We start from the raw sequence: 26,108 nt of genomic DNA, 5'->3' as shown, positions 1-26,108 counted from the left end.
CCCCAAAGAGCAAGCAGAGGAAAACCATTCCCATGTCAAGCTGTTTCCTGTCTCCTATGTTGTCACAATAAGAACAGAGACAACTGAACCAAGAGGACCAGGATGAGAATGTGGAGACCACCACAAAGTGGGAAGCATGCATTCTGTCCACAGGGTCCCCTGCTACCTAGGTACCCCACCCCATTCCACTATTAAAACAGGAGCAGTCCATATTTGAGGTTTTATTTTTTTTTATTGATTTTTATTGAGCTCTACATTTTTCTCTGCTCCCATCCCAATCTCTCCCCTCCCCTTCAACCCTCTCCCAAGGTCCCCATACTCCCAATTTACTCAGGGGATCTTGTCTTTTTCTACTTTGCATTTGGATTAGATCCATGTATGTCTCTCTTAGGGTCTTCATTGTTATCTGGGTTCTCTGGGACTTGATTTGTAGGCTGGTTTTCTTTGCTTTATGTTTAAAACCACCTATGAGTGAGTACATATGATAATTGTCTCTCTGGGTCTGAGTTACCTCACTCAAAATGATGTTTTCTAGCTTCATCCATTTGCCTGCAAAATTCAAGATGTCATTATTTTTTTCTGCTGTGTAGTACTCCATTGTGTAAATGTACAACATTTTTCTTATCCATTCTTAGGCTGAGGGACATTTAGGTTGTTTCCAGATTCTGGCTATGACAAACAATGCTGCTATGAACATAGTTGAGCACATGTCCTTGTGGCATGATTGAGCATTCTTTGGATATGACCCAAAAGTGGTATTGCTGGGTCTTGAGGAAGGTTGTTTCCTAATTTTCTGAGAAATTGCCACACTGATATCCAAAGGGGCTGTACCAGCTTGCACTCCTACCAGCAGGAGTTTTCCCTTTATCCCACAACCTCTCCAGCACAAGTTGTCATCAGTGTTTTTGATCTTGGCCATTCTTACAGGTGTAAGATGGAATCTCAGAGTTCTTTTGATTTGCATTTCTCTGATGACTAAGGATGTTGAGCATTTTTTCATCCATTTTAGATTCCTCTGTTGAGAGTTCTCTGTTTAGTTATGTCCTCTATTTTTTATTGGGTTATTTATTCTTTTTATGACCAATTTCTTGAGTTCTTTGTATATTTTGGAGATAAGACCTCTATCTGGTGTGGAGTTAGTGAAGATCTTTTCCCATTCTGTACGCTGTCGTTTTGTCTTGTTGATCGTATCCTTTGCTTTACAGAAGCTTCTCAGTTTCAGGAGGTCCCATTTATTAATTGTTTCTCTCAGTGTCTGTGCTACTGGCATTATATTTAGGAAGTGGTCTCCTGTGCCAATGCGTTCAAGTGTACTTCCCACTTTCTCTTCTATGAGGTTCACTGTGCCTGGCTTTATGTTGAGGTCTTTGATCCATTTGGATTTGAGTTTTGTGCATGGTGATAGATATGGATCTATTTTCATGCTTCTACAAGTTGATATCCAATTATGCAGCACCATTTGTTAAATATTCTTTCTTTTTTTCCATTTTATAATGTTTGCTTCTTTGTCAAAATCAGGTGTTTGAAAGTGTGTGGATTGGTATCCAGGTCTTCGATTCAGTTTCACTGGTCCTCCTGTCTGTTTTTATGCCAATACCAGGCTGTTTCCAGTACTGTAGCTCTGTAGCAGAGTTTGAAGTCAGGGATTGTAATGCTTCCAGAAGTTCTTTTATTGTACAGGATTGTTTTGGCTATTCTGGGTTTTTTGCTTTATCATATGAAGTTGGGGACCGTTCTTTCGGGTCTGTGAAGAATTTTGATGGGCATTGCAATGAATCTGTAGATTTCTTTTGGAAAGATTCCTATTTTTACTATGTTATTTCTACCTACCAAAGAGCATGGGTGATCTTTCCATTTTCTGGTGTCTTCTTCAGTTTCTTTCTTCAAAAATTTAAAATTCTTGTCATTCAAGTCTTCCACTTGTTTGGTTAGTGTTTCTCTGTGATATTTTATGCTGTTTATGGATATTGTGAAAGGTGATGTTTCTCTGATTTCTTTCTCATCTATCATTTATCATCTGTGTACAGGAGGGCTACTGATTTTTTTAAGTTAATTTTGCACCCTGCTACATTACTGAAATTGTTTATGAGTTGTAGAAGTTCCTTGGTAGAATTTTTGGGGTCACTTATGTAAACTATCATATCATTAGCAAATAGTGAGAGTTTGACTTCTTCTTTTCTGATTTTTACCCCCTTGATCTCCTTTTGTTGTTTTATTGCTCTAGCGAGGACCTCAAGAACTATATTAAATAGATATGGAAAGAGTGGACAACCTTGTCTTGTTCCTGATTTCATTGGGATCGCTGGGAGTTTCTTTCCATTTAATTTGATGTTGGCTGTTGGCTTGCTGTATATTGCCTTTATTATGCTTAGATATGTTCCCTGTATCCCTGCTCTCTCCAAGACCTTTATCATGAAGGGATATTGTATTTTGTTGAAGTCTTTTTCGGCATCTAATGAGATGATCATGTGGTTTTTGTTTTCAGTTTGTTTATATGGTAGATTACGTTGACAGATTTTCATATATTGAACCAACCCTGCATCTCTGGGATGAAGCCAACTTGATCATACTGGATAATGGTTCTAATGTGTTCTTGAATTCGATTTGCCAATATTTTACTTAGTATTTTTGCATCGATATTCATGAGTGAGGTTGGTCTGTAATTCTGTTTCTTAGTAATGTCTTTCTGTGGTTTGGGTAACAGGGTAATTGTAGCCTCATAAAAAGAGTTTGACAATGTTCCATCTGTTTCTATTGTGTAGAATAATTTGAGGAGTATTGGTATTAGTTCTTCTTTGAAAGTCTTGTAGAAGTCTGAGCTAGACTTTTTTTGGTTGGAAGACTTTTGATGACTGTTTCTATTTCTTCAGCAGTTATAAGTCTGTTTAATTTGCTTATATGGTCTTGATTTAATTTTGGGAAGTGACATTTATCCAGAAGTTGTCCATTTCCTTTAAGTTTTTCAGTTTTGTGGAGTACAGTTTTTTGAAATATGGCCTAACTATTCTCTGTATTTCCTCCATGTCTGTTGTTATGTCCCCCTTTTCATTTCTGATTTTGTTAATTTAGATATTCTCTCTCTGCCTTTTGGTTAGTTTGGATAAAGGTTTGCCTATTTTGTTGATTTTCTCAAAGAACCAACTCTTTGTCTCATTGTTTCTTTGTATTGTTTTCTTTGTTTCTATTTTGCTGATTTCAGCTCTCAATTTGATTATTTCCTGCCATCTAATTCTCTTGGGTGAGTTTGCTTCTTTTTGTTCTAAAGTTTTCAAATGTTCTGTTAATTCACATATTCTGTGTGGGATTTTTCCAGCTTCTTTATGTAGGCATTTAGTGCTATGAACTTTCTTCTTAACACTGCTTTCATTGTGTCCCATAAATTTAAGTATTTTGTATAGTCATTTTCATTGAATTTAGGAAGTCTTTAATTTCTCCCTTTATTGCTTCCTTGACCAATTGAAGATTCAGATGAGCATTGTTTAATTTCCACATATTTGTGAGTTTTCTGGATTTAATATTGTTGTTGAATTCTAGTTTTAAGCCATGGTGATCTGATAAGATACATGGGGTTATTCCAATGTTTTTTTGTATCTGTTGAGGTTTGTTTTGTTACCGAGTATGTGGTCAATTTTGAGAAGGTTTTATGAGGTGCTGAGAAGAATGTATATTCTTTTCTGTTTGGATGGGATATTCTATAGATGCCTGTTAAGTCCATTTGAGTCATAACATCTGTTAGTTCCCTTATTTCTCTGTTCATTTTATGTTTGACTGACCTGTCCAGTGGTGAGAGTAGAGTGTTGAAGTCTCCCACTACTAGTGTGTGAGGTTTAATGTATGATTTAAGCTTTAGAAGTATTTATTTTACATATGAGGGTGCCCTTGTATGTGGGGCATAGATGTTCAGTATTGAGATTTCCTCTTGATAAATTTTTCCTGTGACTAATATGAAATGTCCTTTTTTGTCTCTTTTGATTGATTGATTTTAGTTTTTTTTTTTTTTTTTTTCCGAGACAGGGTTTCTCCGTAGCTTTTTGGTTCCTGTCCTGGAACTAGCTCTTCTAGACCAGGCTGGCCTTGAACTCACAGAGATCTGCCTGCCTCTGCCTCCCGAGTGCTGGGATTAAAGTTTGAAATCTATTTTGTTAGATATTAGAATAGCTACACTAGCTTGTTTCTTAGGTCCATTTGATTTGAAATTTTTTCCCAACCCTTTACTCTGAGTTGATATCTGTCTTTGAGGTTGAGGTGTTTCTTGTATGCAGCAGAAGGATGGATTCTGTTTTTGTATCCAATCTGTTAGCCCATGTTTTTTTATAGGTGCGTTGAGTCTATTTATATTAAGACATATTAATGACCAGTGATTGCTATCTCCTGTTAATTTAGTTTTCGTTGTTGGTGATGATAATATGTGTGCTTTCCCCTTCTTTGGGATTTGCTGCTGTGGGATCATCAATTGTCTGTTTTTGTTGATGTAGCTGACTTCCTTGGGTTGGAGTTTTCCTTCTAGTACTATGTATAGGGCTGGGTTTGTGACTAGGTATTAGTTAAATCTGGTTTTGTTATATATCTTGTTTTGTCCTTCTATGGTAATTGAAAGTTTTGATGGGTATAGTAGTCTAGGCTGGCATCCGTGGTCTCTTATGTCTGCATAATGATTAACCATGACCTTCTGGTTTTCATTGTCTCCAATGAGAAGTCAGGTATAATTCTGATAGGTCTACCTTTATATGTTACTTGGCCTTTTTCCTTTGCAGCTCTTAATATGTTTACTCCATATGTTTAGTGTTTTGATTATTATGTGGTGAGGGGACTTTTTTTATCCAGTCTGTTTGGTGTTCTGTATGCTTCTTGTATTTTCATAGGCATATCTTTCTTTAGATTGGGAAAGTTTTCTTCTATAATTTTGTTAAATATATTTTCTGTGCTTTTGAGTTGAACTTCTTCTCTTTTATAGCTATTATTCTTAGATTTGGTCTTTTCATGGTGTCCCATATTTCCTGGATATTTTGTGTTAAGCTTTTGTTAGATTTAATGTTTTCTTTGACTGATGAGTCTATTGTATCTTTCAACACTTGAGATTCTCTCTTCCATCTCTTGTATTCTGATGTTTATGTTTGCATTTGTGGTTCCCAATAGTTTTCTCATGATTTCTATTTCTATAATTGCCTTGACTTGTGTTTTCTTTATTGTCTATTTCAGTTTTCAAGTCTTGAATAGTTTCTTTCACATGTTTGATTGCTTTTTCTTGGTTTTCTATAAGGAATTTGCTGATGTCTTCCAATTTTTGTTTGTCATTTCCTCCATTTCTTTGAGGGAATTTCTCTTTTCCTTTTTAAGAGTCTCAAACATTCTCCTGAAGTTATTTTTTTAGGTCATCTTCTTCTGCTTCATCTATATTTGGTTGTTCAAGTCTTATTGTTGGAGGGTCTATAGATTTTACTGGTATCATGTTGCTCTTTGTGGTGTTGCGTGCTTTCTTACCTTGTCTACTCTTCTTTTCCTCTAATTGGTGTGGTTGGGTCTGTGACTCTGGTGATTAATCTTCTAGGTGCCAGTAGATCCAAGGCTCAGGTGGTTGTTCCTCATGGTACAGTCAGTGCCATGGTTCTAATTACCCTGTTGGTCACGTGTTTCTGGGGGTTACTCAGTGCTCCCTGGGTTTGCTCTGCTCCCATGGAATTTGCTGTCTCAGGCAAGTTCTGGTCTAGGTTGCCAGCTCAGACCTATTTCTGTAAATGTCGCTGGTCCAGATCTACTTCTGCAGAGGTCTTTGGCTTGGGGTTGGTCCTGCCAAGGTCTCTGGCTCTGATCTTCTCCCTCAGAGGTTCCAGACTCAAGTGTGCCCAGACCCGCAGAAGACCTGGCTCAGGCCTACTCCCTCAGAGGTCCCAGACTCACACCCAGGCCTATAGGGTTCCTGGCTCAGGTCTACTCCCTCAAAGGTCCCAGATTCTGGCTCTGGCCCACTTGCTCAGTAGTTTCTCCCCTGTACCTGCTCCTGTAGAGTTCACTGTCTCAAGTCTGCTCCAGCCCAGGTCGCTGGTTCCATCCTGCCTCCATAAATGTTCCTGGTCTGGATCACCCATTCCAGCTGAGGTCACTGGCTCAGTTCCACTCCGGTGGAGCTCATTGCCTCAGGCTTGTTTCAGCATAGGTCACTGGCCCAGTCCTGCTTCCGCAAATGTCCCTTGTCTGGATCTGCTCCTGCTCCTGTGAAGTTCACTGCCCCTGGGATTTTATTTTTTTAAATCTCTGATTATTAAATGCTAGAAATTAATTTGAAGTCATTCAAAAATAATTAGTCAAGTAAAAGCTATATGTGGTACTGATAGGATTCAGGAGGCCCCAGTTGGACCACTGACCTCTTTCAAGTTCTTCCTTTTGAAAATTGGTGGTGGCGCACGCCTTTAATCCCAGCACTTGGGAGGCAGAGGCAGGCAGATCTCTGTGAGTTCGAGACCAGCCTGGTCTACAAGAGCTAGTTCCAGGACAGGCTCCAAAACCACAGAGAAACCCTGTCTCGAAAAACCAAAAAAAAAAAAAAAAAAAAAAAAGAAAGAAAGAAAATTGGGCAAGTATGGCTCAGAAGATGGAGATAATTTGCTGAAAAAATATAAAATAATATCACAGGAAATTGAAGCATGGCTGTTTGGCTACTAGCCTAACATCTGCTTCTGTTTTCTTGCTAAGATTTAAGTGATATTTCCAATTACATGATTTCAAACATTGCGCATTTTTAAAAATATGACAATATTCATTGGCTTTGAAGCATGCAATTTACAATGAATGGCGTTTTAACCATATGATACCTACTCTAAATCATTTCTAATGTTGATAAGGCTAGTTCCACTTCTATTCATGGACTTTCAAGAACTTCCTACAGTTCTACCTTCCTACATTTCCTCTTACTTACTGAATCTGGCCAACTTTAGAGAAAAGTAAATTATTTAAGAGGTAGCATGTCAACTACTGTACTAGGTATAAAAAGTAGATGGCAGCAAAAGAGTTATGCACTGTAAATCAGCAATGGTAAAAGAGGAGCACACCTAGAGTCAGCAATGGTAAAAGAGGAGCACACCTAGAGTCAGCAATGGTAAAAGAGGAGCACACCGTGAGTCAGCAATGGTAAAAGAGGAACACACCTAGAGTCAGCAATGGTAAAAGAGGAACACACCTAGAGTCAGCAATGGTAAAAGAGGAACACACCTAGAGTCAGCAATGGTAAAAGAGGAGCACACCTAGAGTCAGCAATGGTAAAAGAGGAGCACACCGTGAGTCAGCAATGGTAAAAGAGGAACACACCGTGAGTCAGCAATGGTAAAAGAGGAGCACACCGTGAGTCAGCAATGTTAAAAGAGGAACACACCATGAGTCAGCTATGGTAAAAGAGGAGCACACCATGAGTCAGCAATGGTGGCTCAAACATGTGCAGAGCCTTGCAGGTCCTTTGCTTGCACTGCCAAAGCAAACAAAGCACACAGTTAACTTGTCAGAACCCAATACTCTCCAGAGAAAGAGTGGAGATCATTTTTCTAGGAGTTTTCGAAACTGGAAACTTCCACAATATATCTAAGGTTACTTCATTTTTTTTTCTTTATTTTTCTATAGGAAACACACACACAAATCACTACCATTCAGGACTGACTTCTATTCTTTGTTTTTAGTCAAAGCAAAACATCAGAGAGAGCCCAAGTTCCCTTAGTCTCCTATTCCCAGTACTGTTCTTTTCAACTTTACGCAAGTAACCAGTAGCCTAAATTTGTCTGAATCTACCCAGTATTGTGTGTATGTGTGTGTGTATGCATCCATGAATAGTTCATAGTATAGTAATCTGTAGCTTGAAAATGCATGTCTGTATTATTCCATCTATAAGGTACCTTAGCCTGCATGTTTCATTTAACAATAATCTTATAAAGATTTATCCAAGGTGGTGGCTATGAATCCAGTTTAATTTTTAACCACTCAGCTATATTCTACACTCTATTTGTTCATTTCAGTTGATCATTTTCAAATTTTAGTTATTTTATTTCAAAATATTTAAACAAGGAGTTAATTTTACTAAAAGCATCGATAATAAGTTTTAAGCTGGTAATATTTCTTATGGCCAAGGTAGAGAACATTTTCTACTTTCTTCTCAGTCCAGGGTTCTTCATCTTTCGGGCATTGCATGGGATCTACTGAAAAATTTTGATATGGAAAATTGTTTTAAATGACATATTTCGTAAGGGAAGGCTAAATGGTCTTTCCTTGAGATTCCTCAAAAGGACAAAGATTGGGGGGGAAAGTGGTGAATATACACAATAGACTTTCATTCAGTCATAAAGAGAACAAAATTATGTCATTTGTAGAAAAATGAATGAAACTGGAAACTATTTTGTGAATCAAGTCAGTCTCCGAAAGAAAATGCGATCTTTTAAAATTTTGTATACTATATTTTGTATAGATAAATAGAATTGTATATATCCACGGCATCAAAGTAGAAGCTAACCCAGTGAGATGGGGGTGGGACATAGAAGACTAGTCTCTAAGTACATTATATGATTGTATTAAAATGTCTTCATGAAACCCAGTACCATCCACAGAGGATACCAACTAAATAAAGCTTTTTCCGTGTGATGTGGAAAGTAGTCATCGACTTTCTGTAATTGTGCCTCTCAACAACACTCTTTGAAGGGATTGGCATCTTGTGGTTTTAAATTAAAGTAAATCCAACCATTAAATAATGAAGCATGTGTCAATTGTCTGTGGCTGTGACAAGCTGCCAGAAACAGGAACAAGGACAATTGAGAAAGGCATGAAGCACTCTCTTCTACAGTCTTCAAAACCTTTGAGGCCTTCAACGCTTGTGAGATCAGTTCCTTTGTTTGTGGACCAAACTTGTACTGCTTCAAATTCTCTAGTAGCCATGACCTCCGAGTCCTCTGAATTATCGGCATGGGTGTGAAGAGCCAGAATTTAGAAACTGCTTTTATTTGAATAAAAATAAATACCGGGAGAGTGTTTTGCTAAATATTGTATGTCATGGGAAGCGACCCTTTTATTAGAAAGCACAGCCCCTGGATACATTTCTACGCTATTTCTTTTTGAATGATCTTGTCAATTGCCTAACTCATTATAAAACAATCTTGCAGATGCTGTTAACAGGAATTTCGGACTGTTTATCTTATGGGTAAATTTGATCTCCAAGCAAATGGGTATAGATTTATAGCCCATGACATTTTAAGAGTTTTTTTCTTTTAGCCATAAGACATAACCAATGAATGCTTTTTTCTAGAGTGGTCAGTCTACATGATTGTCAAAGTACTGTCCTGGAAATGTTAACAATGTTTGCTGTTAGTGGTGAAGTAGGTGCTGGTCCTCTTGGATCTAAATGGATCCTAGAAACGAATGTCATTCAAGTAGCTGCTGAGCCGTTAAATAATTCTGCATTTTAGTTGTTAATGCTATGGTGAGGATTCCACATGAATGCAAAGATTTGGGCCTGAGAATTATTAAATTCTTTCCTAAGGTAGCTTTTGTAAACAGGACCATGGCTTTCCCTACCTGGCATTCAGTTCTAGGCTCTTGGCATGGTATCTCTTTCTTTTTATTCCAGGACCAACAAAATGGTCAACTCTTCAGAGAATAAATTTCCATGCTTGCCCTAGGGGAACAAAACCCTACATTCACTGCCTTGTTTGTTTATCTGGTTTTAATTGTGTTTCCTTAGTAAAGGGGGCAGCTTCAAAGCATGTGGTTTTTTTTGTTTTGTTTTGTTTTGTTTTTGTTGTTGTTGTTGTTTGGTTTTGTTTGGTTTGGTTTGGTTTGGTTTGGTTCATTTACTTACTGCTGCAACATTGTAACTTGTAGGGACTTACTAGGTTCTTCTTCAGATAATGAATGAATGTCTGTCTTTGCTGAGTCATTGGGGCTTAGGCACAGATCACAGCTCTGGAGAAATCTTTCTTAAGGATTCAGGCCCCATCAAGTCATCTGATCATATGCTCAAGCGATGCTATGACCTCTATCCACTCGGCACTGTTTTAGGTATGATTTTCATTGAACTTTTGCATTTAGCAATTTCTACAGACATTTTTGGGGCCATTTGAGGAGAAGGGGTGCAGATGTTCCTGTTATCACCTAGTAGAGCTCAAAGGTTCTGGGTGCATGCAGTGATGCAGCACATGCAATGATACAGCAATGCAACCATGCAGAGCGGAGTCACTCAACAAAAAGATTTATCTATCTCAAAATAACAACAGTGCTACTATGATCCTATCCTGAAGAGTTGAGAATTTCACATCCATCTGTGTAATTCCTTGCTTAATGTTTGTTTCCTGTCACTCAGCTATAAACTGTGTAATGACTAGGACCTGATGTTTGAAGGTCATGAACAATTACAACCACCAAGCAGCTCACTTAGCCGTTGTTGGCCTTGCCATTTCCCAAATCAAGCAGATGAGTTCTATAGACGCTCCCCTCAGCAGGAACAAAACAAATGGGTGTTTAACTATTTAGCCATGCATAACAGAATTCAAGAAGCTCGTTCCCAAACGCAAAAAGTCAAGCATGACAGATCATGCAAGTATTCAGATACACAATGGTCCATCGCAGGAGCACAGAAAGAATTTCACAGCGGCCTCATAGCAAGCAAGGGATGCCACATCTGTGACTTTTGATGTCAATGGTGTATTAACAGTGTGTGTTTCCCATCCGAGAAAACAGAATTCAACCAGAAAGGAGATGTTTCTGTCCACTAGGTGAAGCAAAGGCAGAGAGAATGATTACGCACCGGTCAAAAGAACCCATTGTTAGACCTTGGTGACTATGTGACAATTATGACAAGGGACAAACCTGCTCCCCTTTTAATTTTTGGTAGCAAAGAGGATCACCTAATTTATTCATTATACTACTCAATGGATAAAAATTATATAAGGCATGAAAATTTGTCTTTCAGAGTCTCGTCTCAAAGTTTTAGTAAGAAGTCAGGGATTCTGCTGACTTCTGTTAGGATGTATTTATGATTGTGAAGCATTTTCCCTGAGGAGTGAAGAGCTATGGGCATGGGACAACAGGAACTTCTGTTTGTTTGTTTGTTTGTTTGTTTGTTTTTTGAGACAGGGTTTCTCTGTGGCTTTGGAGCCTGTCCTGGAACTAGCTCTGTAGACCAGGCTGGTCTCGAACTCACAGAGATCCGCCTGCCTCTGCCTCCCGAGTGCTGGGATTAAAGGCGTGCGCCACCATCGCCCAGCTCAGGAACTTCTTTATAGGTGGTGCTTGTCATTCATACCTGTCAGGGGAAGACTGTGATCCCAGTCTGAGTTTAACTTTTAAAAAGATTTGGAAGCCGGGCGGTGGTGGCACACGCCTTTAATCCCAGCACTTGGGAGACAGAGGCAGGCAGATCTCTGTGAGTTCGAGACCAGCCTGGTCTACAAGAGCTAGTTCCAGGACAGGCTCCAAAACCACAGAGAAACCCTGTCTCGAAAAAACCAAAAAAAAAAAAAAAAAAAGATTTGGATTCAGCCTTTGAAGTTACCCACAAAGTTTTCCTAACTGGCTTCCTCTGGGAATTCCAAGGATTTACCCTCTTTGTCTTTCTTCCCAGTGCAAATCATTCCAAGTGAGAAACCATTAGGACACAGATGGTAAAGCCTGTTTATTCTCATCTGATTTGTATTTTAATCTCTCTAGTTTCCAAGGACTGAAACAGACGCTTCTGACCTGTTGTGGTTGTTTTGTTTTGTCAGTCAAAACAAGCTGACCCTCATGTGTGAGAGAAAATCAGTTTAATTAGCTCAGCAGTTAGATCATTTTTCTAGTTCAAAATAGTTTTTTTTTTAAAAAAAAAAAAAGAAAGAAAGAAAAAAGAAAAAATTCAACGTAATTCCTGGCACACATTTTAAAACATTCTTCTTAAGTACATGAGCTTCCTAGTTAAGCCCTCTTACATGAAGGGGGAAGGCTGCAAAAGCACACGGTGTGGTCTTGAAATAGACTTCAACTAATCACTTAGGGGCCAACTTCTAGGGGGTTCAATTAATAATTCCAGGACCCAGGAGACATGTTTGAACCTTTATAATGACGCTTATAGGGCAGAGATAAGAATCTTTGCTCCCCAACTCTTGGACTTCAGACCCCTGGGCACAGTTCTCTTATGTGCCCTTTGGGTCATCATCAGCTCCTATTCAGGAGTGATTGCTTCCCCATGAAACAAGTGTCTGGATATACTTTTGGTTGCACAACTGTCCCAAGCAGGGATGTACTGCAGAAATTTGGGCAGTGGGAGATAGTCTTCTAGCCATTCTCCAGTACGTGTGACAGATCTCCGATAACTCAACCCAAAAGGCCCAAATTGCCATGATTGAGGAATTTATGGTGTGTATGTATTTGTGTATGTGTGCACAAACGTGTGTGCATGCTTGTGAACGCAATAGGGCAACCTCAATTGCCATCCCTTAGAAATGTTGTCTACATTCACTCTTTTGCGGGGGACACTGTCTCTCATTGGCCTAGAGCTCACTTGTCAGGTTAAGCTGGCTGGCCTGTGATGTGATCCAAGGCGCCCACTTATCTCTGCCTCCTCAGGATTATGCTCACACGTCAACAAGTTGGACTTTTTTATATAGATCCTAGGAATCAAATTCAGGTCTTCATGCTTGCAATAGTGAACACTTTTCTAACTTAGCCCTCAACCCTAGGCCCAAACTCAGGTCTATTTCTTTTATCACCCACCTCAATTGACTCAAATCTGTACTTGCCCAACAGTTTTTAAGCGAATATTTAAAAAATTAGATGCGATTTTACTTATCTTTCAAGGAGGTTAAAATATTAATGGGGAAATCAATTATTTCCTCAATTGAATTTCCAGGCACTAAGATTCCATCATTCACCTCTCAAAACAAGTTCTTTATTTTGGTCCTATGAAAAACATGCAATTATAGCTCTTTAAAGTTCTACCGGAAGCCTTATCATGAAGGAATTCCTGAGTTGGAACCTTCTCTGAGACTTCAGAGAAAAAGGCTATTGATTTCCTATTAACTTTTCTTGTTTCTTCATGGTCTATATTTGTGCTGTGTTCTTATTCTAAAGGTGACAAAACAGTAGGTGGTGTCAGATGGCATCACCCGGGTGCTCAGCATTCTTAGAGCTCTGCTGGCCCTCGAGGTGTGACCCAATAAGACTGTAACACAAGGCAGCTTGCTGGGCAGTGGATGTGATAAAAAAAAAAAAAAAGTCCTAGCCTCAACTACAAAGACTCCCCTGTTGATTTTCTTAAGCTGAATTCTTCCAGACAGAAATCCAGAGCCTAGAATCAGGTTCTCTCAGGAGAAGCTGCTGAGAGACGAGGGCCGTGAGTGGGTCAAGGAAAGGAATGGAATTAGATGCAGGAGCAGATTCAGGTCTAGTCCCAGCCCCAGCCTTAGTTCTGCAGGCATCTTCAGAGTGAGGCTGTACCCCAGACTTCTTCCTGTTGCGAGCTTCCTTCATAATCTATGGAAGCTTCCAGGCACTTTGGCATTGCCATTCAGGAAAAGGGCTGTAGTTTTTGAATGAGACCTGTCTTCTGAAGAAGGAAGGTTTCACGCAAGAAAGTTGGCAGTAGATATTGAACTCGAGTTGGAAGAGGAGAGTCCGTTCTCAACATGGAGGTAAACCGCCACCCGGTCGCCCCCAGCCTGACTCCGGCTGTCGCCACTGCTGGGGGGAGGAGGGTCATGATCCAAAGGAACCAGAACAGTTGAGGAAACTGTTTATTGGTGGTCTGAGCTTTGAAACCACAGATGGTAGCTTAAGAGAACATTTTGAGAAATGGGGCACACTTACAGACTGTGTGGTAATGAGAGATCCCCAAACAAAACGTTCCGGGGGCTTTGGTTTTGTGACCTACTCTTGTGTTGAAGAGGTGGATGCTGCAATGTGTGCTTGGCCACATAAAGTTGATGGGCGTGTGGTGGAGCCAAAGATAGCCGTTTCTAGAGGGGATTCTGTAAAGCCTGGTGCCCATTCAACAGTGAAGAAAATCTTTGTTGGTGGTATTAAAGAGGATACAGAAGAGTATACCCTGAGAGACTACTTTGAAAAGTATGGCAAGATTGAAACCATAGAAGTTATGGAAGGCAGGCAGAGTGGGAAAAAGAGAGGATTTGCTTTTGTGACTTTTGATGACCATGACACAGTTGATAAAATTGTTGTTCAGAAATACCACACTATTAATGGGCATAATTGTAAAGTGAAAAAGGCCCTTTCTAAACGAGAGATGCAGTCTGCTGGATCACAGAGAGGCCGTGCAGGTGGATCTGGCAATTTTATGGGTCACGGAGGGAACTTTGAAGGTGGTGGAGGTAATTTTGTTCGTGGTGGAAACTTTGGTGGAAGAGGAGGTTATGGTGGTGGAGGTGGTGGCAGCAGAGGTAGTTATGATGGTGGATATAATGGATTTGGAGGTGATGGTGGCACCTATGGTGGTGGTCCTGGTTACAGCAGTAGAGAAGGCTATGGTGGTGGTGGACCAGGCTATGGAAACCAAGGAGGCGGATATGGTGGTGGTGGAGGAGGAGGATATGACGGTTACAATGAAGGAGGAAATGTTGCTGGAGGTAACTATGGTGGTGGGAACTTTAATGACTTTGGAAATTATAGTGGAAAACAGCAATCAAATTATGGACGCATGAAAGGGGGCAGTTTTGGTGGAAGAAGCTCAGGCAGTCCCCATGGTGGTGGCTATGGATCAGGTGGTGGAAGTGGTGGCTATGGTAGCAGAAGGTTTTTAAAAAAAAACAGCAGAAAAGGGCTGTGGTTCTCAGCAGGAGAGAGAGCGAGGAGTTGTCAGGAAAGCTGCAGGTCACTTTGAGACAGTCGTCCTAAATGCATTAGAGGAACTGTGAAAATCTGCCACAGAAGGAGGGATGATCCATAGTCAGAAAAGTTACCGCAGCTTAAACAGGAGGCCCTTCTTGTTCAGGACCGTCAGAGCCACAGTTTGCAAAAAGTGCAGCTATTGATTAATGCAATGTAGTGTCAATTAGATGTACATTCCTGAGCTCTTTTATCTGTTGTAGCTTTTTCTTTTTCTTTTCATTATATCAGGTATATTGCCCTATAAATTGTGGTAGTGGTACTAGGAATAAAAAAGTAAGGAATTTTTAACTTTTCAAAAAAAAAAAAGAAAGAAAGAAAGAAAAAAGAAAGTTGGCAGTAGAGCCGCAGACACTGATGGCAACAAGAATCTGGGGACCCACATGACTCCTGCGCCTTTATAGTCCAGAAGTGTGGCCACGCGGTTGAAAGACTCCTTCGTTCCAGCATTCATTCACTCAGCAAATAATGATTGGCTTTCCGTCATGTGCCATGAACTGTGCTGTGCATCACCTGAAAGGGGATGGACACATGACATGTATGTGCAGCAAACAAGACCTTGCACATGGTGCTGAAATGAAGTTCCCTCCAGGGAGGTACCTCATCAGCCCTCAAGAATCCTCCCTGAGTGGATGACACTGAGTTAGGGAAGGGGACAGCTAAGAATGAGTTACACTAGGGGCAGAATCTAGAGTTAAGGGCTGGAAAACAGAGCCTTAATGAGTCCCCTGCACAGAAAGACCAATATGAATGATAACACAGAATGGATGGAAACTGAAATCAGTGGAGTGATTAGAGGCTAACTAGTAACATGCATTCAAACTGAGGGTCCACAGGTCAGCATTCATAGGGCTCTCTCTTCCCTCTTCAGATACTGCCATACTACTTCCTGGGACACTTTTTTTCCCCCAAATTTATCCCACTATCTTTATCTACAAGAATCAGCAACTCTTGCTTGCGGGGTCAGAGGACTGAAACCAGCCAAGAACTGTAGATTTCCCCATCACTCTGTGCTACTGCCAGAGATGACATATCTCAGTAGAAATGAGATGAACACATCCAACCTTCACGATCACTCTCCACTTCCCAGCTGAACGTATCTATGGTCACCCAGCACAGAGATGAAGTTCTAAAGAGCTCTTTGCGAGGGCCTGCTATTGACCCCCAGTTTTGGGGTCTCTGGAGAAGATTAGGAGCCAGTTGGGCACTTGAGGACACAGAGGAACTGAGGACATCAGCTTTGTACCAAGTTGTGTAGGAATGCTTCATTATTTTAAAAACTGGAACTGTCCCCCGAGTGTCTGCCAGCTAAACATCACGTGAATGAAAGGGAGATGGGTATAAGATGTTTTATAAAGTGCCAAATCGTGTAGTCATTTTGGTTCCTTGATTTGGATCAAGATATGGATATGCAGAACATTTTCTTTTTCTCTCTACTACAGAAGGAATAACAAGCTTATAACAATGGAATAACATACGCAGTAGCATGTGGATGTACCCAAAGCACAAACACATCACATAAATATTGCAAGGCAAACTGCAGGGGATGGGGGAAATGAGGCAAAGTGGAGCCCACCCAGCCTTTGACCTACTAGGAGTTCATATCAGCTACAGCAATGAGACTGTGTAGAAACACAGACTAAGGCTTGCCAATTTTTTTTTTTTACTTTTCAGAAGCCAGAAACTCCAATTTTAAAATGATAGCCTCAGATTTATGTGGTGGCAGCCAATCCAAATATCAATGTTAACCTTGTATGAACCAAACAGAATATATCTGTGAATTAGATTTGGTCCTTGGGCTACCAGTTTCCAAAGCTGTTTCTCTGTTTCCAAAGAGATTGGTTCATATCTGTCTTGCTGCCTTTCTTTCTTTCCCAAGGCCTTGGCTAGTGTAGGAGTCCTTCTATCTATGTGTTGCTTTCATTGGTTAATGAATAAAGAAACTTCCCTGGCCTGTTGATATGACAGAACTTAGGTAGGCAGAGAAGATGGAACTGAATTCTGGGAGGAAGAAGGCAGAGCCAGAGAGACATCATGGATCTGCCGCCAGAGTAAGACATGCTGCCGAAACTTAGCCGGTAAGCCACTGTTGTGTGGCGATACATAGATTAATAGTAATGGGTTAAATTAAGATGTAAGAGTTAGCCAATAAGAAGTTAGAGTAATGGGTCAAGCGTTGATTTAATTAATACAGTTTCTGTGTGATTATTTCAGGTATAAGCTAGCCAGGTGGCCGGGAAGAACAAACGTTCTGCTCCCTCCAACACTTAGTCTTCCATTCCTGCGGCTGATGGACTGAAGTAGCCAGTGGCCTGGCACTATGATCCAGTGTGTCTTATAATGTTGAGGTCAGAGGCATTTCCCAAGTACATGAAGTGATGAAGGTGAAGTTCATGTCAGCCAGGACTGGGAGAATTGTCAAAACTGGGCTAGGAACCATCATAGTTAAGTAGGTTGATTCATTACAAAACTGGAAAACTTATCACTTGGCATTACTGGGAATGATACAAAGCAATCAATTATAACAAGATGGCTCAGCACACCTGTTGCTTTGGCTGAGGACCTGAGTTCTGTTCCACGTGCTCACATTGTGGCTCACAACTACTCATCATTCCAGTTCCAAGTGATCTGACACCTTTTTCTGACCTCCATGGGCATCTGTCATGCACATACATTCAGCCTAAACACTTGGATACATAAAACATCACCGTAGGCAACCATTAATGGCAATATACTTTGACTTTCAACCTTCTGTGCCAAGTAGTCTCTCTGAAGTGACTGTGAGCATCTCAACTGGATGTTCAAAGGTCACACCCTGCTCTAGAGTCAACATTCAAAGAAACAAAATGTTGGAGGTGCAACTTGGTTGATAAAGTGTTGGTCCAGGGTACAGGAAGGCCTGAGGTTGATTCCTAGAGTCACGTAAACTGCATTTGGTGGTACATATCAGTAATCCTAGCACCCAAAGGTGATGAGAGGATGATCAGCATTCAAGATCATCACTGCCTATGTTCTAAGTCAGAAGGAGCCTGGGATACAATACAATAGTGACACTTACTGTCATAGTTAGGGTTTCTATTGCTGTGATAAAACACCATGACCAAAAATCAATTTGGGGACAAAAGGCGTACACTTCCACATTGTAGTCCATCGCTGAAGGATGTCAGGGCAGGAACTCAAACAGGGCAGGAACCTGAAGGCAGGAGCTGATTTGGAGGTCTTAGAGGGGTACTGCTTACTGACTTGCCTCCCATGGCTTGCTCAGCCTGCTTTCTTATATAATCCAGGACTCCAATCCAGGGATGATACCACCCACAACAGGTAGGGTCCTCCCTCATCAATTACTAACTAAGAAAATGCCCTGCTGTTGGATCTTATGGAGGCATTTTCTCAATTGAGATCCTTTCCTTTCAGATAACTCCAGCTTCGGTCAAGTTGACATGGAACTTGCCAACACACTTACATCTTGGCAGTAGCTAACAGCTGACTCGTTAGACTTAATGCCTGAACAGCAGCAGGTACTGGAAACCTGGTCAACTACCTGGGGTCAGTGAAATCATGATTCTCAGAAGAGAATGTACTAGTGCCATTAATTCCTAACTGCATCCTAACTTATACCCACAAACAATGTGGCTCTCACCCCTCATCAAAGGAACTTCTTACAATAGATGGAAACTATTACAAAGGAAGCACAACTGGCCAAAATGCAGAAACTGACTGACCGTGAAGGACTCAACACCACCTGGTCCATTTACAACAAAATTCCTACACCAAAGGCTTAGGGAGATGGTCAGGAGGGATGAGGACAAGAGACAGAGAACCAAGAAATCTGCTGGGATTATCTCTTAGAAATGAGAGGGACGCTTCACCCATGATACCTCAGCAATAAAGCTGCCTACACAAGACCTGAAGAAGAACAACATTAACTGACACGCTGACATGGAAGGTGACATTCTCATGGACCCTCACCCCTAAAGAAGGAACTCTAGACACTAAGAAATGCTGAAGGCAGGAGAAATAGTCTTCCCTGGGAGGATCCTTCTAATAGGTCCTCCAATACCAAGTGGTCAGCCATGAAATCATGTACACATAAGCAACAGTAAGCACTTAATTGTACCTATTTATGTATACACATATGCATAGATATATATACATTATATTATATTATTCATATGTGTAAAGAAAAGAGGCCATGAATTTGAGAGGGAACAAGGAGGGAAAGGCATGAGAGGTGTTGAAGAAAGGAAGGGGAAAGAGAAATGATGTATTATATTTTACTTTCAGAGAGAAAAAAGAAAGAACTGTGATACAGTGGAATTGTATCTCCCAAGTGCTGAATTCTCAAGCACATGAGCTTGAGCAATAGGAATAATCCATCTTGAGCCAGCGGTCTGGTTCGGTGATGAAGCGCTTGCCCAGCAGGCACGTGGCCTGGGTTCCATCCCCAGCACAGCAAGAGAAAAAGCCCTTCAATTTATTTCTTTACCTCTTTTCTCCTTTAACCCAGACTCCAGTTTGCACGCCTGGCTCGAGAAACCATAGACAGATTACCCAAAACAACAGAGTTGGTCTTTAGTTCCTGGTCTTCCAGGAGTCTGATGGCATGCCAATGATCGATAGGTTTTCAAGAGTCCTGCTGAAGGAGACTATGCCTTTTCTCTTTCAAAGATGATCCCTCACAGGACAAAACTCAATGATAATTATTAAAATAATTGTGGTCATAAATAGCTACCATTGACTGTATGCCAAACACTGTGCTAACCACACATCATTAAATTTTGTATGCATTCACTCGGTCTTCCTGGCAGTACTTCAGTGCTTGACATGGTGATTGTTCTCATTTGACAGACAGGGACAAATGCCCACACAGAGTAAAACAATCTAAGCTCAATAATAAGATTCAAACTCAGTCTGTCTGGTCTGAAAGCTTGTATTACTTGAGAAAATAGTATTATTTATCCCTTTATTGACTGTGGTAAGCACTGCCTTCTTTTGCGGGGAGATTGTTTGTTTGAGACAGGGTTTCTCTGTGTAACCCTGACTGTCCTGGAACTCTCTTTGTAGACCAGACTAGCCTTGAACTCACAGAGATCCACCTGCCTCTGCTCCTGAGTTTTGGGATTAAAAGCGTGTGCTACCACATTCGGCTCCTACTGTTTTCTTAATACTAAAAATTATTATAACAAGTTTTTCCAAGAGCAGTGTTCCTAACAGTGAACAAAGTGTGAAAATTATCCTGGTTATATTGAGTTTTAATATGGATGAGAACTAAGTATTTAGGCCAAACACCAAATGACAGCTGTAGCAGGCTTGAGGAGGTGGCCCCTACCGGTTCTCAGTCCTTAGACCAGGTGTAGTGGTGGAGACAGCTCCTTAACACTTACCATTGACAAGTTAAACTTCTAACTAGTCAGATAGCATCCATTCACCCTTCTTAATTGGTTTCCTGAGCTGGCTAATAACTGTGAAGGCTGAAACTTTAAATATCTAATTGTTCTGATATCATCTGTAGACTTCTCTTGGGGCAAGATTTCTTAACATCCTCAACATTTCAACCACAGCCTTTGTTGCAGAGAAGGCTGCCAAGCATGAGGCAATCATGAAAGTATCACAAGCCTCCAGGCCCATGGTTCTGCTTTTCTCTGGAGTCTGGCTTAGGGGCTAACCAAATGGAGAAAACCTGGTAGACGATGCCATTGAAGCTGCCTCCAATGCCTTCTCAGGGGACTGAAAGCAACAGAGATTACATTAGCATAGGCTAGCAAGACAAAGGTTAGCCTATACAGAGAAATAAGAGGTTATTATGTTTTAAAATTCAGACTCCTCATGTTTATTTCCACTCTGAAATTCCTGTTTTGAAATCCTATTCCCCCTACTCAACTGACGGCGTTGGAGGCAAGACTTGGGGGGTGATCCATATTCTTTATAAATGAGTGCCAGGGCTGTGGAGACAGCTCAGAGAGAAAGAGCATTTGCTATGCAAGCCTGACAAATCACCAGAACCCATGTAAAACCTAAGAGGTGCCCTAGGGCAAGCATCTGCAACCCTAGAGCATGCCTGTGGGGAGATGGGAAGCAGAAACAGGAGACACTCCAGGAGCCTGTGGGCCAGACAGCCTCACTAATGCAGCAACAGAGCTATGTCTCAGACAAAGGGGAGGAAGATGACCGACACCCAAAGGTGGTCTTCTGGGCTTCACATGTGTGCTGTGGCATTCACTCACTGTGGCATGTGTGCACCACAGGCAGGAACATGCACACACACACAAAAACACACACACACACACACACATACACATACACACACACACAGAGAGAGAGAGAGAGAGAGAGAGAGAGAGAGAGAGAGAGAGAGAGAGAGGCTAGTTGGTCCCCTCCCCCCAGTAAGAAAGAGCATAGCTAAAAGTTCTCATTTGTGCCGGCTTTTGGGTAGTTGGGAAGAGTCAATTTTCTTTACCTGATAGATCAGTTAGACTCTAGTGGACGGCCCTACAGCCCTGACTGAATATACAGGCAGCGCAAACCAGAATCACTAAACTATAGAAAGGGAAAAAAAAGGGAGGGGGGAAGAGAACGTGAAATTTAGAGAGACAAGTTGGCGAAACTATATGTTCAAAATAAATTATATTTTGTATTGGACAAATTTCCAAAAATTAATAAGAATGTCATATTTTTAAAAAGATGTGATTAGCAGCTTTCATTAGACACCAACCCTTGATTTAGACGTCCCAGCCTTCGGAACCATAAGACATCAGCTTTTGCCACGTGTAAGCCCATCAATCTGGTTCACTTTGTTACAGCAGCCTGAACAGACAGGACTTTGGCCAAGGATGAACAAAGATAAACAGAGGCAGTTCTTTGTTCTAACATGTTTTCTGTGGTGACTTTTCCATACATTTTACAAACCCCTGTGCCTAGGAGGAGGAGCAGCAGGTGTTGCTAACATGCTCCGAGAACACGGTTTCCTGGGAAGTGCTGTCTCTGGGAGACTGGCTGGCTTCTGGTGCGTGTGTTGTAAAACTCCTTTTATAAGGACCTGTGAGCAGAACAATAAGGCATAGAAAGTAGCCATGTTTGGGGCTCCAGTGTCACTCAGTCTCCATAGAATGATCCTACTAAGCAATCAGATGTCACATTAGCACACATTACATTGGCTGGGTTCCCGCCTATTTACTGTCTCCCAGGAACCGTACAAAGAGATTTATGTCCTTCATCTCTCCCCTCCAAAGAAAGGCAAACAGATTAGAATTCATTTCTATAGCTCATGGGATTCACAGCTGGGCGTGGCTGGCGGTTGTTCTGCTCCTCTAGTACAGCAAGAGCACTCACCGAAGAAGCTAGGCACGGTGGAGCTCACCGGGCAACAGGGAAGTGGAGACAGGCGGATCCCTGAAGCTCTCTTCTGGCCAGCCAGCCTAGACTGACTGGTGGGAACCAAGTCTCAGTAAGAGGCTGTCTCAAAAAGCAGGGTGGTGGAAGGGTCCAAGGAATCGCTGGAGGAAGACTGTGGGCTCAAATCACATGTAAAAGCAAAGAATGTTTCTTAATATGCCAGCATGCCCATGGGGTCATTCACCTAAACAAAATGACGACAACCCTGAGAGGAGCATGCACAGCTAAGAGAAGTTTTAGGGACAGTCAGGTCATCTTATACATAATCGGTTGAGCAAGCAGCAGTTACTTTAGAATACTTTTAGCTGGCTGAGGTTTAGTCTTATCATTTTTGGACACAGGTGCCCAAGGTTAGGCAAGTCTGGGCATGACTCAGAAGGGGCTGCTGGATTTGTCCTTGGGACACTGTGAGGCTGACTTGGGCTTTATATTTGTTCTCTCCCTGTCACTGTATGCAAGGGAATTGTGGATAAATGGCCCTTTGTTGGGAGACACCCCTGGCTTGCCCTTCCCAAAGAACTGAAACCTAAATTCAGTTGCAAGAATGGGAAAGCTTAACCCCTTCAGTGGGAAACAACATTCAAGGTTGACCTCTGGCCTTTACACACATGTGTACAGGTACCCCACACAGAGACTCAGGCACACTTACACACTCATAACACAGAAATGAGTGTGAGCTTTCCAACACCCTTATCCCATCTTCTTTATTGCTTTACATTAAAATACTTTACAGAAACACCCAATGGACACGACTCTGTCATACCCTATGTGTGGGTCTGGTTCTTTTGGCCCCACTGTTGTCTGGCATTCTTGTGTTCCTCTTTCCTTCTTATTCATCTGTAGAATAGTTTGAAAGGTTATTTATGGCTCCAACTTACTCTCCTCCTTATTCTTCCTGCTTTTCTAGACCTTTCCAGTAGACCCACTTATTCGGCTATCTTTCATAAAACGAAATCCATTTCCTTTTCCTTCTTAAAATAGCTGTGCTAGATTTGATCTATGAATCCTTTTAATTCATTATATATTTCCCGGGGATATCAAATTCATGTGCTGCTAACCCCTTCAAATATTAATTCTCTTCTAGCCACACAGCAAGTGCATACCAATATTACTTCATAGTTCCGACCTTTGACTAGCCGTGGGAGGGCTTGTTCCCTCCTGACCTTTCATGGGTTAAACTGAGTCGAGAGATCTATACAAAGCTCTTTCTTCTTGAATTCTTCCCTTGCTGGTGTCTTTATTTTGGTTTGTGAACTTCAGTAGACAAAATGCTTGAGAAAGAAGAAGTGGTCTGCACGCAAGCAGACAAACTCCAAGCGCTTGGTCAGGAAGGAGAAGGAAACATTCAAGCAGCAATGTCTGGACATTCCTGTCTGTCAGCAGTGTGATTGCTGGCACGAGCGTCCAAGAAGCAGATGAGGAGCAGAGACAGCACAAGACGGGAGGAAGCACTTCAATCGTGAAAACAAATGTCAATGTCCTCCCCCAGAAGCCAGTTTTGCCTACACACTGCCATGGCAATGTGCTCTCTCCAACACACTGGACAACACAATGACTCAAATGCTGGAAACACACATATGAGAAAACACGAAGCTTTATTCTAGTGTGTCCAGCCTAACCTTGCGTATTCTGCCTTTGCTTTGAGCACTGTCTCTGTGTTGAAAACTTACTGTTGTTGTTTGATACCACCTTGTTGGGCTAGCTCAGATCAGCATGGAACTCATTAGAATGTGACTCAAATTGGCTTTGAATTTTCCACCCTCCTGCTTCAGCCTCCTGAGGACTAAGATCACAAGTACGCACCACGATGTGCAGATCTTACATGCAACGTGAAGATTTAAATTTTCAATGCTGTGTATGGGACAAGTGTGTGCCTATGAGTACAGGTGCCCTAGAAGAGGACACCAGATGCTTTGGAGCTGCAGTTGCAGGCAATTGTGAGTCTTTCAGTGTGGTTGCTAGGAACCAAACTCAGGTCTTCTTCAAAACAGTGGGTGTTCCTAATGATTGAGCCCTTAAATCTACCTTTAAAATATAAAAGTCAGAGGACAGACTTAACCATTTTCACTTACTATTTTCTGTTTGTTGGTCACGCACTCATTTACTCTACATATGCTTCATGCGCTTTTATTTTATCTTCCACTGTGGAGGTTTGAAACATTGCAGAGCTGCAGGCCAAAGGATTCTAATGCTGTTGATCTACAGTGCAACTCAAGCTTTAGTGTTGTAAAATGATTTCCAAATGTTTCTACTGGTTAAAACTCAGTGTTAGGGCTGGCAGGATGGGTCAGTGGGTAAAGATGCTTTCCTCCAAGTCTGAGTTTGGTCCCTGAGAGCCACATCATGGAAGCACAGGCCTGACTCCTGCAAGTTGTCCATTGACTGCCACACATATTTCAAGCACACAAACATACACACACAATAAATAAATATGATTTAAAACAGTAACAGTGTCTGTGAATTTTTTTCCAATACATATGATTATTTAAAGCATTATAGGAGATCTTTTTTAAATATTAAGGGCAAATTTGCCTTGGCATAGATAATAATAGTGTGTCACAACCTAATATTAATATTGTTACTTAACCCTGAGGGCCATGCGTACTAATGCACGTCTTATATAACTGTTTATTTAATTTCTACATCAATTCTGTAACCCAGGTACTGTTTGTGTGGAGGGACGTATGTGTGCTTTGACGCATGTGTGTTTGGGTGCACAGTCCCAGGAGCTAGAGGAGGATGTAAGGCGTCCTCTTTGCCACTCTCTGGTGTCACTCCCTGGGTACCAGGTCTTCCAATGTTTTCGGCTCAGCTGTCTGCTCAGCAGACTCCAGTCATTCTCTAGTTTCCTCCTAACCCCAGCGTAGCACGGGGGTTACAGGGAACAGCTGGCTTTGGCTTTCTGTGTGGGTGTTGGGAATCCAGACTCAGGTCTTCAGGTCTGTGCAGCAAGCATTATCACTCACTAAGGCAGCCCACCAGCTCCTTGTTTCCTGTTTTATGTCAAGGAAAAGCTATCTGGAGGATGTACCTAACGCCACAAGATAGAAACAATTTAGATATTGGGATTTAAGGGCTCTACATCTGACTTCAAAGTCACATTTTACAACTGCCTATTCACACAGCTCTTTAAATACTCCTGTAATTTTAAGGATAATCTTTTCCAGAAAACAACTCAGAGACTTGGTAGCATTCCATCTTGATGTTCTCAAGGAGAGTTTCAGCATGGTGAAATGGGGTCTGGAGTTCCTGGGAGACAGGACCACTGAAAACTACTCAGTTGGCTTTACCTAGAACTTCAAGTGTTTTCTGGCGTGTCATACTTCCTGCTTTCTTGGTCACGTTCTGATCTAGAAGTCTGGGGACCGATAATGTTGCAACAAATCAACAAAATACTTGACTCAAGCAACTGAAAGAAGGCAGCCTTTATTTTGGTGCACAGATCAAGAGCACATCCCGTCGTGGTGCTGAGGCTGGAGGTGGTCGGCCACATGGCACACATCGTCAGCAAGCACGGAGAGATGCTGCTGCGCAGCTCACTTTCTCCTTGTTCTGCAGTCCGGGACTCCACCCTGTGGGGCGGTACCACCCACAGTTAGGCTGGGCCCTTTCCTCGCCAATTAACCCAATATAAAAATGTCCTCGCAGACATGCCCAGAGATTTGTCTCCCGGGTGATTGTGGATCCTATCAAGTTGATGACATTAACACAGCACAGTACACAATGGAGCTGGTAACGCGTGACCACAGCTGGTTGTAAAGATGAGTAACAGTCTAGGTCGAATCAATCACATTTATTCTCATATCCTCCCTCCCTCCCTCCCTCCCTCCCTGCCTTTCTCCCTCCCTCCCTCCCTCCCTCCCTCCCTCCCTCTCTCC

General features: G+C 41.6%; 1 protein-coding gene across 1 annotated transcript in view; it reads left to right on the top strand.

Moving 5' to 3' along the window:
• LOC130871818 (heterogeneous nuclear ribonucleoprotein A3-like) overlaps positions 1-26,108 on the top strand; it is a 197,910-nt gene that overhangs the window by 131,853 nt on the left and 39,949 nt on the right. The window contains exon 4 of the mRNA XM_057765482.1: positions 13,632-14,745. Within this exon, the coding sequence (XP_057621465.1) occupies positions 13,632-14,745 (1,114 nt within the window). The remainder of the gene's footprint in view (positions 1-13,631; positions 14,746-26,108) is intronic.

This window comes from Chionomys nivalis, chromosome 1 (assembly GCF_950005125.1).
Source record: "Chionomys nivalis chromosome 1, mChiNiv1.1, whole genome shotgun sequence".
NCBI lineage: Eukaryota > Metazoa > Chordata > Mammalia > Rodentia > Cricetidae > Chionomys > Chionomys nivalis.
The sequence above is the reverse complement of the archived record's forward strand: the minus strand, read 5'-3'. Positions and strand labels throughout refer to the sequence as shown.